Source organism: Dendrobates tinctorius, unplaced genomic scaffold (assembly GCF_039654945.1).
Source record: "Dendrobates tinctorius isolate UK_male_01 unplaced genomic scaffold, ASM3965494v1 ptg000058l, whole genome shotgun sequence".
Taxonomy (NCBI): Eukaryota; Metazoa; Chordata; class Amphibia; order Anura; family Dendrobatidae; genus Dendrobates; species Dendrobates tinctorius.
The window spans coordinates 22,028,644-22,043,956 of NW_027361726.1; the positions used below are offsets into that span (position 1 = coordinate 22,028,644).

The following is a 15,313-nucleotide window of genomic DNA, read 5'->3' on the forward strand; positions in this document are numbered from 1 at the left end:
GCCATAGTCAGTGCCTCCATAACATGTGATCCATAGTCCATGCCTCCATAACATGTGACTCATAGTCAGCACCTCCATAACAAGTCAGCCATAGTGACCCTGTAACATGTGACACATAGCCCCATACCATGTCAGCCATAGTCAGCGCTCCCATGACCAAGTCAGTGTCCCCATAACATGTCAGCCATAGTCAGCACCTCCATAACCATGTCAGCGCCCCCTATGACCATGTCAGTGCCTCCAAGACCATGTCAGACATAGTCAGTGCCCCGGTAACATGCAACCCATAGTCAGCACCTCCATAACATATCGTCCATAGTCAGCGCCTCCATAACATGTGACCCACAGTCAGCGCCTCCATAACATGCGACTCAGTCAGCTCCTCCATAACATGCGATCCACAGTCAGCGCCTCCATAACATGTGACCCATAGTCAGCGTCTCCATAACAAGTCAGCCATAGTCAGCGCCCCCATAACATGTCAGCCATAGTCTGCGCCCCCATAACATATCAGCCATAGTCAACGCCTGCATAACATGTCACCTATAGTCAGAGCCTCCACAAACATGTCAGTGTCTCCATAATATGTCAGCCTCAGTCAGTGCCCCGGTAACATATGACATAGTCATTGCCTCCATAACATGCGACCCATAGTGAGTGCCTCCATAACATGTTGCCCTTGTCCACAGTCAGCGCCTCCATAACATGCCAGCCATAGTCAGTCATCCCGTAACAAGTGACCTATAGTCAGTGCCCCATAATACCTCAACCATAGTCAGTGCCACCCGCAACATGTCTGCCAGGCAATGCCCCAAAATGCGTCAGCCATAGTCAGTGACTCCATAATATGCGAAACAGTCAGTGTCTCCATGACATGTGACCCACAGTAAGCGCCTCCATAACAAGTCAGCCACAGACAGTTACCCCATAACATGTGACCCATAATCCCATAACATGTCAGACATAGTCAGTGACCCCGCAACATGTCAGCCATAGTCAGCGCCTCCATAACAAAGTCAGCCAGTCATCTCCTCCATAACCATGTCAGCGCCCCGATAGCATGACAGCCATAGTCAGCGCCCCCATAACATGTCAGCGCCTCCATAACATATCAGCCATAGTCAGCGCCTCCATAGTATGTCAGCCATAGTCAGCGCCTCCATAACATGTCAGCTATAGTCAGAGCCTCCATAGCCATGTCAGTGCCTCCATAATATGTCAGCTATAGTCAGCGCCCTCATAACATATCAGCCATAGTCAGCGCCCCCATAACATATCAGCCATAGTCAGCGCCCCCATAACATGTCAGCTATAGTCAGAGCCTCCACAACCATGTCAGTGCCTCCATAATATCAGCTATAGTCAGTGCCCCAGTAACATGTGACATAGTCATTGCCTCCATAACATGCAACCCAGAGTGAGTGCCTCCATAACACGTTGTCCTTGTCCATAGTCAGCGCCTCCATAATATGTCAGCCATAGTCAGCGTTTCCATAACATGTCAGCCATAGTCAGTCATCCCGCAACAAGTGACCTATAGTCAGTGCCCCATAACACGTCAACCAAAGTCAGTCCCACCCGCAACATGTCAGCCAGGCAATGCCCCAAAATGTGTCAGCCATAATCAGTGACTCCATAACATGCAAAACAGTCAGTGCCTCCATGACATGTGACCCACAGTAAGCGCCTCCATAACAAGTCAGCCACAGACAGTTACCCCGTAACATGTGACCCATAGTCCCATAACATGTCAGACATAGTCAGTGACCCCGCAACATGTCAGACATAGCCAGCGCCTCCATAACATGTCAGCCATAGTCAGCTCCTCCATAACCATGTCAGCGCCCCGATAGCATGTCAGCCACAGTCCGCGCCCCCGTAATATGTCAGCCATAGTCAGCGCCCCCCTATCACATGTCAGCCATAGTCAGAGCCTCCATAACATGTCAGCCATAATCAGCACCTTTATAAAATGTCAGCTGGTCAGAGCCTCCACAACCATGTCATTGCCTCCATAATATGTCAGCCATAGTCAGCGCCCCCATAACATGTCATCCATAGTTACCGACTCCATAAAAATGCCATTAGAGGAGATTGAATCTCCCAGAATTCAGTTGAGGCAGATTCACTAGAATTTGCAGTGAGATGGACGGATATTGCTCTGATTGGCTACAAATATGTAGCCACCTTCCTCAACTGTTCTTATGGTGCAGTTGCGGCTCTCCAGTCTTCCTTTCTTTCTTCGCTCCATTCCGGCACTAAGGCCAACCACAGACCTCGTGGCCACCTCGGGGGCATCGCACAACTTGATAAATGTTGCCACCAACATGACTGCACAGGGCCAATCGCAAGCCTCAGATTGGCCTCAGCTTGATATTGGAACAAAGATTGTGAAGCTGCAGTGGCAACGTAATAAGAGGTAAAAAAAAAAAAAAAAAAAAAAAAAAAAAAAAGGGGGGAGGCTTTCAAAAGAATCCTGAAAAATAGCAACTCGGTTGCCACCATTTTTCTGTATTTGTGAGAATAAAATCTCATAAAAATTTGTAATCTGGCAAATTTTGTGAAAATACATTAGCTGATAATTAATTGCTAGCTATTGACAGCACCTCCACAACACTGTCAGCCATAATCATGCTTTCATAGCACCGTCAGCCATAGTCAGTGAGCACAAAAAGAACCCACGGCAGCATCAGACACAATGTACCCCAATACAGCCAGGAAAAGTGACAAAATACAGAGAAAAATAGATATAGTGTTAGTCACAGAACCGACATATAGTGCCTGCCAAAGAGCCCCTATCCTAAGCCCGCTACAGAGGCCGCCCAAAACCCACATAAAGAACCCCTATGCATAGCTAGCCACAGAGTCATCATACAGGGCCAATCAAATAACCCCAATCCAGAGCCCGTCACAGAGCCCCCATCCTCAGCCCGACACAGACCCCACTACAGAGCCTGCCCAGAGCCCCCATAAAGAACCCCTATCCATAGCAAATCACAGAGCCTTCATACAGGGCCAATCAAAGAGCCCCCATCCAGAGCCCGCCCAGAACCCCCATAAATAACCCCTATCCATAGCTATTCACAGAGCCATCATACAAAGCCAAAGAGCCCCCATCCAGAGCCTGCCACAAGGGGTGATGCTGTCTCCATCCAGTCTGACTTCTCCTACCACCTTGGCATTATCTCAATAGGTATTTATTCTATCTTCTATAACAGGTTATTCCCTGTAGACACTGGTATTATGGACATGGCTATATTAGGATACTAAGCCTGTCATTAGAACCTAATTCATTACTAGCTGTTTACTAGCTGTTTAGAATAGCATTATGTTATCACTATGGGGTACAACTCTCTTGACTACAGTATACTACTTTTCATTATACAGATTTATTTAACGGTTTAACCGTGGTAGGCTTTGAATGTCAGTCTATACTGACATTCCCTCCAACTTTCCTCTCCAAAATCTCTGAAGGAGCGCTTGCTCATCTTCTCTCCAAAACACACCTCTCCACTTGTGCACTACACCTTATCCCTCCTCCTCACCCAACCTCTCCACAACACTTTTCCCATCCCTAAGCCATCTCTTCAATTATCACTAAATCCTGGTACCTTCCCCTCTGGTTTCAAACATGCCTCAATCACACCTATCCTCAAAAAGCCATCCCTTGACCCGAGCGCTATGTCCAGCTATTGCCCCATATCTTTACTCCCATTTGCTTCCAAACTCCTTGAGTAGCACGTCCACGCTGAACTTTCCTCTCACTTTGCATCTAACTCACTCTTCGACAACCTACAATCTGGCTTCCGTCCCCACCATTCCACTGAGACTGCCCTGACCAAACCTACTAACGAATTACTTACAGTCAAAGCTAACAGACAATTCTCTATACTCCTCCTTCTTGCCCTGTCCTCTGCCTTCAACACAGTTGACCACTGCCTCCTACTACAGATCCTCTCTTCCTTTGGTGTCAAAGACCTTGCTCTATCCTGGATCTCCTCATACCTTACCAACCGCACATCTAGCGTTTCCTACTCCCACACTACCTTCTCACCTCGCCCTCTCTCTGTTGGTGTAACTCAAGGCTCTGTCCTACGACCCCTTCTCTTCTCAATCTATACCTTTGAACGGAGACAACTCAAAGTCCAATGGCTTCCAGTACCATCTATAAGCTGATGACACTCAGATCTACCTCTCTGGCCCAGACATCACCTCTCTGCTGTCCAGAATCCCAGAGTGTCTATAAGCCATATCCTCCTCCTCTCACTTCCTCAAGCTCAATTTGGACAAATCTGAACTAATTATCTTTCCTCCATCTCACATATCTTCCCTACCTGATCTATCTATCACAATAAATGAAATCACACTTTCCCCTGTCCCAGAAATCTGTTGCCTAGGAGTAACCCTTGACTCTGCCCTGTCCTTCAAACCGCACATCCAAGCTCCCGCCACCTCCTGTCGCCTCCAGCTCAAAAATATTTTCAGGATCCATCCTTTCCTCTACCCTCACTCTACCAAAATGCTTGTGCATGCTCTAATCACCTCCCGCCTCAACTACTGCAATTTCCTCCTCTGTGGCTTACCGTCTAACACTCTCGTACCGCTTCAGTCCGTACATAACTCTGCTGCCCGACTAATTAATCTCTCTCCTCGCTACACTCCTGCTTCCTCTCTCTGCAAGTCCCTTCACTGGCTCCCAATTTCTCAGTGTATCCAGTTTAAACTACTAAGGCTGGTTTCACATTTGCGTTTGGAGGCGCAGCGGACGCTCGCCGTGAAGCTCCACCCCCTGCCGCGCCTCCTCCTGTCAGCTCCGCCTATGAGCGCATGCCACTGCATGCGGTCTGCGTACCCTATCTTTAGCATTGGGTACGCAGGCCGTGTGCAGGTATGCTTTTGCCGACGCATGCGTCCTTTTGACGGTGCGGCGACCGCACCAAAATGTAACATGTTGCGTTTGGTGTATGTCGCCGCACCGTCAAAAGGACGCATGCGGCGGCAAAAGCATACCTGCGCACGGCCTGCATACCCAATGCTAAAGATAGGGTACGCAGGCCGCATGCAGCGGCGTGCACCCAAAGGCGGAGCTGACCGGAGGAGGCATGGCAGGGGCGGAGCTTAACGGCGAGCATTCGCTGCGCCTCCAAACGCAAATGTGAAACCAGCCTTACACTGACTTACAAAGCCATCCATAACCTTTCTCCTCCGTATATTTCTGAACTAATCTCCCAATATCTTCCCTCACGTAATCTCCGGTCCTCCCAAGACCTCCTTCTCTCCTCCATGCTTATTCGCTCCTCACACAACCGCCTCCAAGATTTCTCCCGAATATCCCCCATCCTCTGGAATTTTGTGCCCCAACACGTCCGGTTCTCCGCCACATTTGGATCCTTCAGATGGAACCTGAAAACCCATCTCTTAAAAAAAAAAAAACCTACAACCTGCAATGACCGCGCGGCCAACTCAACACCATTGGAGCTACTGCAACCCCCGATCTACAGTCTCCTTCCCCACCATCCTGTAGAATGTAAGCCCGCAAGGGTCCTCTTCCCGCTGTCATTTGCATGTAACCCCTTCTGATGTACAGCACCATGGAATCAATGGTGCTATATAAATAAATAATAATTTTAATAATGCAAATTATGGAGTTTATTCCTGTCTAATACTGTGTGATTGACTCTGATATGCCTATATGCATTGGGCTATTCATTGCTCCTTATGACTAGATTGATACACTATAGTGGGAAGTGACGTGACTTTATCTGAAATAAGCATCCCACTTTTGTTTAGCCTGTTATTCTCCTATCTAAATAGCAGTTAATTATTTACAATACTGGATGCTTTAGCATCCTCCTGACTGGGCACTCTGTGATTTTCAATTTATTTTTATTGTTCTCTAATAAAGATTTACCATAGTTAATTTTACCCAAAGTTTCTCCTCTTTACTCTGGACAATTAATCTTTGTCTGAGTATGTGGAAATAATATTGAAGTGCCATTAATGTACTGTAGAATCTGGACATCTTTTGATAATGGTTTATCTGAGAGGATGGCAGCATGATTTATAGATTTATTCCTGTGCAATGTATATTTTATGACCCCACTCCTCACTGGTAGCATAAGAGAGATTACATAACTCCGCTGCTGGCATCTAGCATTTAAACGAGATCTCCACTGAATATACTTATACTCTGGTCACATCCAAAACAAATTCTGCGTTATTCATGCGTCTGTGGCTAATATGCAGCTTTGTGATCATACAATTGCCCACTACTTGAATTTTGGATGCAGCTTTGGATGTGACTGGAGCACTCTATTATTACAGCGGTTATTATTTATGCATCTGTTACAAATCATTTAACTGTTATCTTGCAGTTTACCTGGCTCGGTGCAGTTCTTTTCAACGGTTGCGTTACCTGACGCCATAAGTTTACGATTTCTCCATGTAATAGCGTTCCCCATCGTACGGTCTCTTGAGTACTTTCCCCGTCCTGCAGTTAGAAGATAAATCTTATGAAAGTCTTGCCTTATGCGTTACCTTTTGTATATGAGATCAAAATTGGGAAGTCATCGAAATCCAATTCATAAGGAGGAACCATTCACCCCTCTAACCTCACCCCCCCTTAACACGCCGCGTTATGTAAAAGTACACCATTAGTGTTTCTATTAAAGGCTGTTAATCTGGCACTTATATAATGAGGGTTAATGAGATGGTGTTGGCAGACCCGGAATATGTTACTGCAGGGGGCGCAGATCCAGATGATTTTTTTTAGGAAAAAATTAGGATTTAAGGATTAGGGGGGATTAGCTTGTTCACAATGTCATTGACTCTGAGGAATAGAAAACTGTGCTAATTCCTGGAGTCAGCTGTTTCCAGCTTTATGAGCAGCCGCTTGAGGTACTTTTAATGCCTCGCAGTTAATCTGCAGTTTATGGGTTGGTATCCCTGTTTTTTGGGGGGATATGTGGGGTACATTATTGTTCTGCCTTCCCAGACGCAGTATCTTCCATGAGAGAGGGTCAGCATGCCATTAAAAAGTTTGCCATATCACTGGTGCTTTGCTATAACCTTCCAAATCAGAGGAACCTACTGTGGTTTAACGAGTGTGAACTCCAGGTTGACTTTTTTTTTTCTGTACCGATTACATTGTTACAAAATGAGTGAATTGTGCAAGCTAAGGGTGTGTGCACACGTTGCGGATTCTGCTGCGGAATTTTCGGCACGGATTTGTCTGAATCCTTGACCAGCGGTTTATCTGCGGATTTCCTGCGAATTAGCCTGCGGTTTTTCCCTGTCATGGAGCAGGTGCCAAACCGCTGCGGAATCCACACAAAAAAGTGACATGCTGCGGATTTGAAACCGCGGAAAATTCCGCAACGTGGGCACTGCGATTTTCATTTTACATAGATTAAAAGGGTACTGTACAACGCAGCAGAAACTGCTGCGGATCTGCAGGGCCAAATCCGCTGCGGATCCGCAGCAGAATCCACAACATGTGCACACACCCTAAGGAACCTGGGGCCTTGATTGATCATTTGCAATTGACTGAATTCAATTTTTTAATTTTTGCAACTTTTTAGCACCAATAGATGCAAATCCTATAAAAAGTTGTCTAAAAATGAGACACTTTGAAAACTTCGCCAGATGGTTACTCCAGGTAGGGACTGGAGATGCATAAAAAAGTGACATTGGGTAAAAGTCTCATGATATGAATCTTGTCTGAAACATCTGGATAAACAAAGTTGTTGAGGAAAATGTTTAAAAAAATGTAAAAAGGAAAGGCAGCTCTAAAAGCGGCACAACGCATATAGAGAATAAGGAGCAAATATTAAAAGGGAACCTGTCACCAGTTTTTTAGTATCACAACAAATGCCACCATCTTTTTCTGCTTTTATTATGCATTTCACAAATGATTAAATTGGCTCCTGAGTCCCCCGCACAGGCTGGACAGGTTTGGGGGGACGCCAATCTGTTCCTACTCTCTGCTCCGGCTCTGATTGATATGGACGACGTGTCCTGCGTCATGCACATAGCTGAACGAAGTCTCGCACCTGCACAGTAGCATCACCGGCCGCGCTGGTGCGCTTTGCTCTGCTCTACTGTGGGAATGCACGTTGATGTCCTTTCTCTGCGCACAGTGGGGCAGAGCAAAGTGCACCTGCGCGCCTGGCAATGCTACTGCGCAGATACAAGACGACTTTTAGGGTGTGTGCACACGTTGTGGATTCTGCTGCGGAATTTTCTGTGCGGGTTTTGCAAAATCCGCAGGTCAAAAGACCTGCTGTTTATCTGCTGATTAGCCTGCGGTTTTCCCCTGCGGTTTGACACCTGGACAATGGAGCAGGTGTGAAACCGCTGCGGATTCCGCATAAAGAAGTGACATGCTGCGGTTTTGAAACCGCAGCAAATCTGTGTGGAAAATTCCGCACCGTGGGCATTGCGGTTTTTATTTTCCATTGAAAATAAAGGTACTGTACAAGGCAGCAGAAACTGCTGCGGATCCGCAGGGCCAAATCCGCTGCGGATCAAGCAGAATTTGCAACGTGTGCACACACCCTAACTATCAGGGTACATGCACACACTGTGGATTGTAGTGCGGATTTGGCCGCGCGGATTTTGTAAAATCCGCAGGTAAATCTGCAGGTCAAAAGACCTGTGGTTTTACCTGCGGATTGCTCTGCGGTTTTTCATCTCCACAATGGAGGAGATGGCAAACCGCAGCGGAATCCGCAGAAAGAATTGACATGTCAATTCTTTCTGCGGTTTCAAAACCGCAGAAAAACTGCGCGGAAAAATCCGCACCGTCTGCACTGCGGTTTTTTATTCCCATAGGGAATCATGATACTGTACACCGCAGCAAAAACTGCTGCGGACCAGCAGCGGCCAGAACCGCAGCAGAATCCGCAGCGTGGGCACACACCCTCAGAGAAGAGGAACAGATGAAGCAAGAAGCATGCCCATCGGACTGGACCAGCCTCAGTTAAATACAACGTGGGACCAAATCAAATGGTATTTTTGAAATGTACAGGGGGAGTCAGGAGGTAATCATGTGTGAAATGCACAAAAACAGCAGAAAAAGGTGGTGGCATTTGTTGGGATATTAAAAAACTAGTGACAGGTTCCCTTTAAGCCACTAGAAAGGAGCAAATTAGTCCAGAAAAGTGAAGACAATGCAATTATGAATGGAAGCCCCATTTATACATCGTTACATACCTCCAGGTCTGTAATCTAACCTAACAAACTCTAGAATGCTACAATGTATCTGCACCAATAAAATGAATCAGATTATAAGGGCAAGAGCTAATTCTGTGGACTCCAGACTGACGCATTCTACCCTCACTGATACATTGTGTCATAGTTGAAAGAAGGCACAAGTCCCTGTAGTTCAACCTATAACTTAACATGTTGAACCAGAGAAAGGCGAACACCTGATCTGGTGGATACTAATTAGCCCCTACTCATTCAGCAATCAGACCAGCTCCCTTGATCAGCGAGGTCTGCAGATGTCTTTAGCTTGCAGAGGATTGCCTGTGCTTTCACATAGCAACAACCTCTCAACTATGTGAAGCAGAACTAGGCCAAGACTGATTTTCAGGTTGCAGTCACTGACAGTAAGCATAGTTGTTGAAAATAGACTTTATGACCCAGTTAGTCCCTATTAGAAGGTTTCAGAACATTTCATTACACAAGGAGAGTGTGTTTTTTTTTTTTATGTAAGACTGGACTGGCGCTTTAAGCCATGAATCAATTTATTCTTAACAAGAACTGCGCCAAGAAGTCATGCAACGCCTAACACACATCGCTGAGTCACATGACATTTACCAATTTTTAATTAAGAGAGATGAACAAATGGTTCTTGATTAAAAAAAATCTCAAAGGGATGAGAAGAAAGCGAAGCGCCGCAGCAGCTCCACCATTACGCTCACTGATCTGTTACTGGGAAAGCGTGGTTACATTATAGCTACTGTGACAACTACTATGTGTTTGTCACCTATCTTACCCAGCAAATCTGCCTTGCGACATAGTAATATGTGTCTTAGGCCGGGGTCACATTTGTGAGTGCAATGCGAGAAATTCAATACCTGGCACTGCCGCCGGCACTCGGGAGTTGAGTGTGCGGCTGCATGTTTATTGATGCAGATGAACGCTCCGGTCCTGAGTGCCGGCGGCAGTGCCGGGTATTGAAGTGCAAGTTTCTCGCATTGCACTCGCAAGTGTGACCCTGGCCTTAGGGCAGTTTCACGTGTCTCAGTGGCTCCGGTGCGTGTAGTGACAATTTTCTCACGTACCGGAGACACTGAATGTGTCTATGCACATATCAGCGTGTTTTCACGGACCATGTGTCCGTGTGCAAAATACGCTGACATGTCCGTTTTTGTGCGACAGCACGGATCACTCGGACCCATACAAGTCAATGGGTGCGTGTAAACACGTACCGCACACGGATCACGTCCATGTGCGGTCCGTGTGCGTCCAAAGCTTTGTGAGTGATACGTATTCACACGGACAGCACACGGACACCACATGGACGTGACACACGGATGGCCTACGTATTCACACGGACACCACATGGACGTGACACACGGATGGCCTACGTATCCACACGGCACATGGACACGGATAGCTCCGGGACCGTTTTCTCCAGTACCGAAATTATCTGGACGTGTGAGACTGCCCTTAGGCAGATTTAATGGTCAGGTGTCTGGGAAAACAGGGTGGTAACTTTTTTGACAGTTGTACTAGTGGCTAATTTACCTTTTCCACAGGGACGGACACAGACAGAAGATGGCGCCTGTGCAAGAACAGTACATGGGCCCTTTGTCTGTGACAGAAGTTATTTGCTGGTTTGGAGATGAAAGTGGCCCCCTGAGCGACAACACAAGTTACACCAATCGTATGACGTCCCTGCTTTCCCAGATATAACTAAGGAATTGGTAGGAAACAGTTAGAAAACATTGTCAGTCCATTTTTTGGGAAAGCTGGACGAGGGAATCCATAATGGCAAATCCTCTGACTTTTCCATTACTTGTTTATTTACTTAATTTGATTTTCAGACACCTGGGTACGCTGAGTAATAGACCAAGACAAAACCTACAATGTTCCTCTTGTAAATACATGAGAATTAAACATAGATTTAAACAAGGTCTTACAAATGATTCAGATCATAAGACATTACTGATGAAGGAGGAACGCCACGTCTCTGATAACCTTTAACTCAGTCATGAGTTAAAGCTGAAAATTGTAAAGTCGTTCTTGTGCTATAAGAGGATACGCCATTTGCCCCGTAAGCATCCACTATCTTGGAAGAAATGGCAGCCTCCTCCTCCGGTTGATTCAGATTGCTACAAATTGATTCTTCTTTGAGTTTATTTTTGAAACAAAGCCTCAAGGTTAATCCTGCCTCGTGTGGGGCGGGAGGGACGAGCCGTGACTTTAAACGTAGCATTACTCAGATGACAATCTCCTTTACATAACCCAAAGGTCAAGCGGCAGCCATCATACGGTGACCTCTGATGACTTAAAATCATCTGACATGCGACAATGTAGCAATCCCCAAACTGTCCGACAACTTCAGACATTTGCTTCTGGGAAATCTTGTTGACAACCTATTATGGTCACTGTTTTAGTTCCCAAAAAAGATTGTCGATTGGGTTTCCCAAAGTTCAGGAAAAATGGGCGGCCAGGTCACATCATATTGGCTAACTTTTACAAATCTAATGTAACTTACAAGGTGACTCTAGGATTTCTATTTATTTATTTGTATTTTTCTTCTTTTTAATTTGGTTGTTTATTATACACATACATTGGGGCACTGCTTAGCAACAGAGGCTGCGGTTGGCGGGTGACAACCGTCACCCACATTGAGATGAAGGGTACGTTGGCACTATTTAGGTCCTCTCTGCCAAAAAAAAAAAAGAATGAACATGAAGAACAGAACACAGAGCAGGATAATAGAAAACTGGGGGTAGCTCCAAAATTCCTCTGACTTCTCCAAATCCAGGATTCCCCCATAGACCTAATCCTACTAAAATCACTGCAAACAGATGTCAAAATATCAAAATGTAAGATACAATTGCATATAGCTGTGATATTCTTGACATAATCAAAGGTTCTCTAGAGAGATCAGATCCCTTTGGGGTTTCCCTGAGATTTCGGCTACTGGAAATCTGATACTACATTGTCAGATCACAGATATCTCTGCGTGGGACCAAAGGGCCCAATCTCAAGAGAAAGCTTTCTATGGATCACAGACTCTGCTGTTCTTTCTCACATTCTTATCGTCCCGATCCTTATCTGGCTGATGGGATGTCACCAACCTGGAAGAATTTACTACTAAATGGATATTACTGATGCAAAGCATATCAATGCTACTACAATGAAGGTGCACTGTGAGGTGCCTGATGGGGGTGGTGGTCTCTGACACCTAGTGCACCATCTGTCACCAGCACAGGACACGGAGTTCCAGCCCTTCTGCTGCCCGGTAAATCCCTCTCCCTGAGCAGAACACGGCGATCGCGTCTAGATCTGTCGGCTATGCTCCTCAGCAGTGTTGCTCCAGTGCAGGGAGACCCCCCCTGTGGACCCCCACACCAGCCCCTCACCTGGTCCTTGCAGAATGCCCGCCAGGCTCCACACAGCGAACAGGAGGCAGCAGATGAAGGCGCCCTGCTGGAGCATCCTCTCCCTCCTCTTCCTCCTGCCCATTCTCAGGAGCTGGGTCCCGGCTTGGCTGCACGTCCACCTTCTCCACCCCGTCATGTCCCCCGGCTGCTGCTGCAGGGTATGGGGAGGCACAGTGCTGATGAGACCCCCTAAGGCTGCTGGGCGCTGTGTAATGATGGGCACAAGGTGCAGCACAGGGTCCCACACAGCATGGCAGCCCAGCACAGGGGACTGACTGCTCCTCACTCTGCTCTCCTGCACACACTGATCCCAGGCTGGGAGGGAGCCCTCTCCTCCTCCTCCCTCCCTGCCAGTCACTGGAGGAAACTTACCTTGCCACCCTGCAGTCACATGGAGCACAGCACCCCCTACCTGACGTCCCCACAGCAATGCCCTGACCTGGAGAGCTGCAGTGGGGAAGGGGTTAAAGGCTAAATGAAATCATAGGGACCCTGTCAGCAGGTGATGGATGTCATGATCACTTTTATGTGCCAGTGAGAAATCAGTACTCTATGGACACGCCCCCTGTTCACTTCCAGTCTGATTTGCATATGGCTTCTACACTAGATTTCTCATGAGGGGGTACATGGGATCTATAGGGTATCATTTTATTGGAGGACAGGTGCCTTTATGTAAAAATGTACTGACTGGTTCCTTTTCAAGAAACATTGTATGATGTGAACCCTCAGAGTCAGGGGGGGCCTGATGCCAGGGGACCTGGGTAGATGGCAAAAGATTCAGTTATGACTGCAGTAAACGGGCTTAGTATTGATTATTATGTTTATTTTCTATCCGCTTTGACTATAATGGATAGCTATATATTAAGCCGTTTTCACTAAATGTTGTGTATTGAATGGCATAGACAGTGATTGTTTGTTAACCCCTTTCTGCCATGAGACGTACTATCCCGTCCATGTGCCCTGGGACTTAATTCCCAGGGACGGGATAGTACGTCATAGCGATCAGCGGCACCCACGTGGTGAGCGCCGCTGATCGCGGCCGGGTGTCAGCTGATTATCACAGCTGACACCCGGCACAATGTGTCGGCGGCGGTCACGGACCGCCCCCGACACGTTAACCCCTTGCACACCGCGATCAAACACGATCGCGGTGTACCAGGGGTTAAAGGGAAGCATCGGCAGGGAGGCCCCCCACGGGAGCGCAATGTGCAGCGCTGCTGCGGGGGACTCCTTCCCTGCAGGCCCCCGAATCCAAGATGGCGACGGGGGCCTGCAGGGAGCCGGCTTCCTCAGTGCCTGCAAAGCGCAGGCACGAGGAAGCCTGCTGATCTGTCACAGTGATCTGTGATGTGACAGATCAGCGATCTGTCACAGGACAGTGATGTCCCACCTGGGACAATGTAATAAAGTTAAAAAAAAAAAAAGTGTTAAAATAATTTTAAAAAAGTAGCCAAATAAGGAAAAAAAAAATATTCCCCCAATAAATTCATTTTTTGGAAATTAAAAAAAACAAAACAATAAAAGTACACATATCTGGTATCGCCGCGTCCGTAATGAACCTGCCCTATAAAACTGTCCCATTAGTTAACCCCTTTAGCGAACCCCTTAAAAAATAAAAAACGAAGCAAAAAATAATGATTTATTATCATACCGCTGAACAAAAAGTGCAATAACGCGCGATCAAAAAGACGCATATAAATATCCATGGTACCGCTGAAAACATCTTCTTGTCCCGCAAAAAACGAGCCACCATACAGCATCATCAGCAAAAAAATAAAAAAGTTATAGCTCGCAGAATAAAGCGATGCAAAAATAATCATTTTTTATATAAAATAGTTTGCATAAAAGCGCCAAAACATAAAAAAAAGACCTAAATGAGGTATCGCTGTAACCGCACTGACCCGAAGAATAAAAGCGCTTTATCAATTTTACCGCAGGCGGAACGGTGTAAATGCACCCCCCCCAAAAGAAATTCTTAAAACGCTGGTTTTTGTTCATTCTGCGTCCCAAAAATCGGAATAAAAAGCGATCAAAAAATGTCACGTGCCCGAAAATGGTACCAATAAAAATGTCAACTCGTCCCGCAAAAAATAATACCTCACATGACTCGGTGGGTCAAAATACGGAAAAATTATAGCTCTCAATATGTGGTGATGCAAAAACTATTTTTACAATAAAAAGCGTCTTTTAGCGTGCGACAGCTGCCAAACATAAAAACCGCCATAAATAGTAAATCAAACCCCCCGTTATCACCCCCCTTAGTTAGGGAAAAATAATAAAATTAAAAGAAAATGTATTTATTTCCATTTTCCCATTAGGGATAGGGCCAGGGCTAGGGTTAGGGGTAGGGTTAGGGCGGAGATTAGGGTTAGGGGTGTGTTGGGGTTAGGGTTGGAGTTAGAATTGGGGGTTTCCATTGTTTGGGCACATCAGGTGCTCTCCAAATGCAACATGGTGTCTGATATCAATTCCAGCCAATTCTGAGTTGAAAAAGTCAAATGGTGGTCCTTCCCTTCCAAGCTCTGCCATGCCCCCAAACAGTGTTTTACCTCCACATATGGGGTATCAGCCTACTCAGGACAAATTGCAAAACAACTTTTGGGGTCCAATTTCACCTGTTACCCTTAGGAAAATAAAAAATTGGGGGCAAAAATATCATTTTTGTGGAAAAAAAATGATTTTTTTTATTT

The 15,313-nt window shown here is 46.2% G+C and overlaps 1 protein-coding gene across 6 annotated transcripts in view; it reads right to left on the reverse strand.

Moving 5' to 3' along the window:
• Positions 1-13,068, reverse strand: part of SLC24A4 (solute carrier family 24 member 4) — a 106,884-nt gene extending 93,816 nt beyond the window's left edge. For 2 of the 6 annotated variants that reach the window (XM_073578135.1, XM_073578133.1), the window contains exons 1-2: positions 7,091-7,313; positions 6,380-6,490 (exon numbers count right to left, since the gene is read on the reverse strand). In XM_073578135.1, the coding sequence (XP_073434236.1) occupies positions 6,380-6,490; positions 7,091-7,298 (319 nt within the window). In that variant the 5' untranslated portion in view covers positions 7,299-7,313. Of the gene's footprint in view, positions 1-6,379; positions 6,491-6,537; positions 6,614-7,090; positions 7,314-9,213; positions 9,364-12,602; positions 12,944-12,995 lie in introns of those variants that run through there. The other 4 variants (XM_073578139.1, XM_073578134.1, XM_073578136.1 and 1 more) reach the window with 4 other exon arrangements.
• Between the last annotated feature and the right edge of the window lie 2,245 nt (positions 13,069-15,313).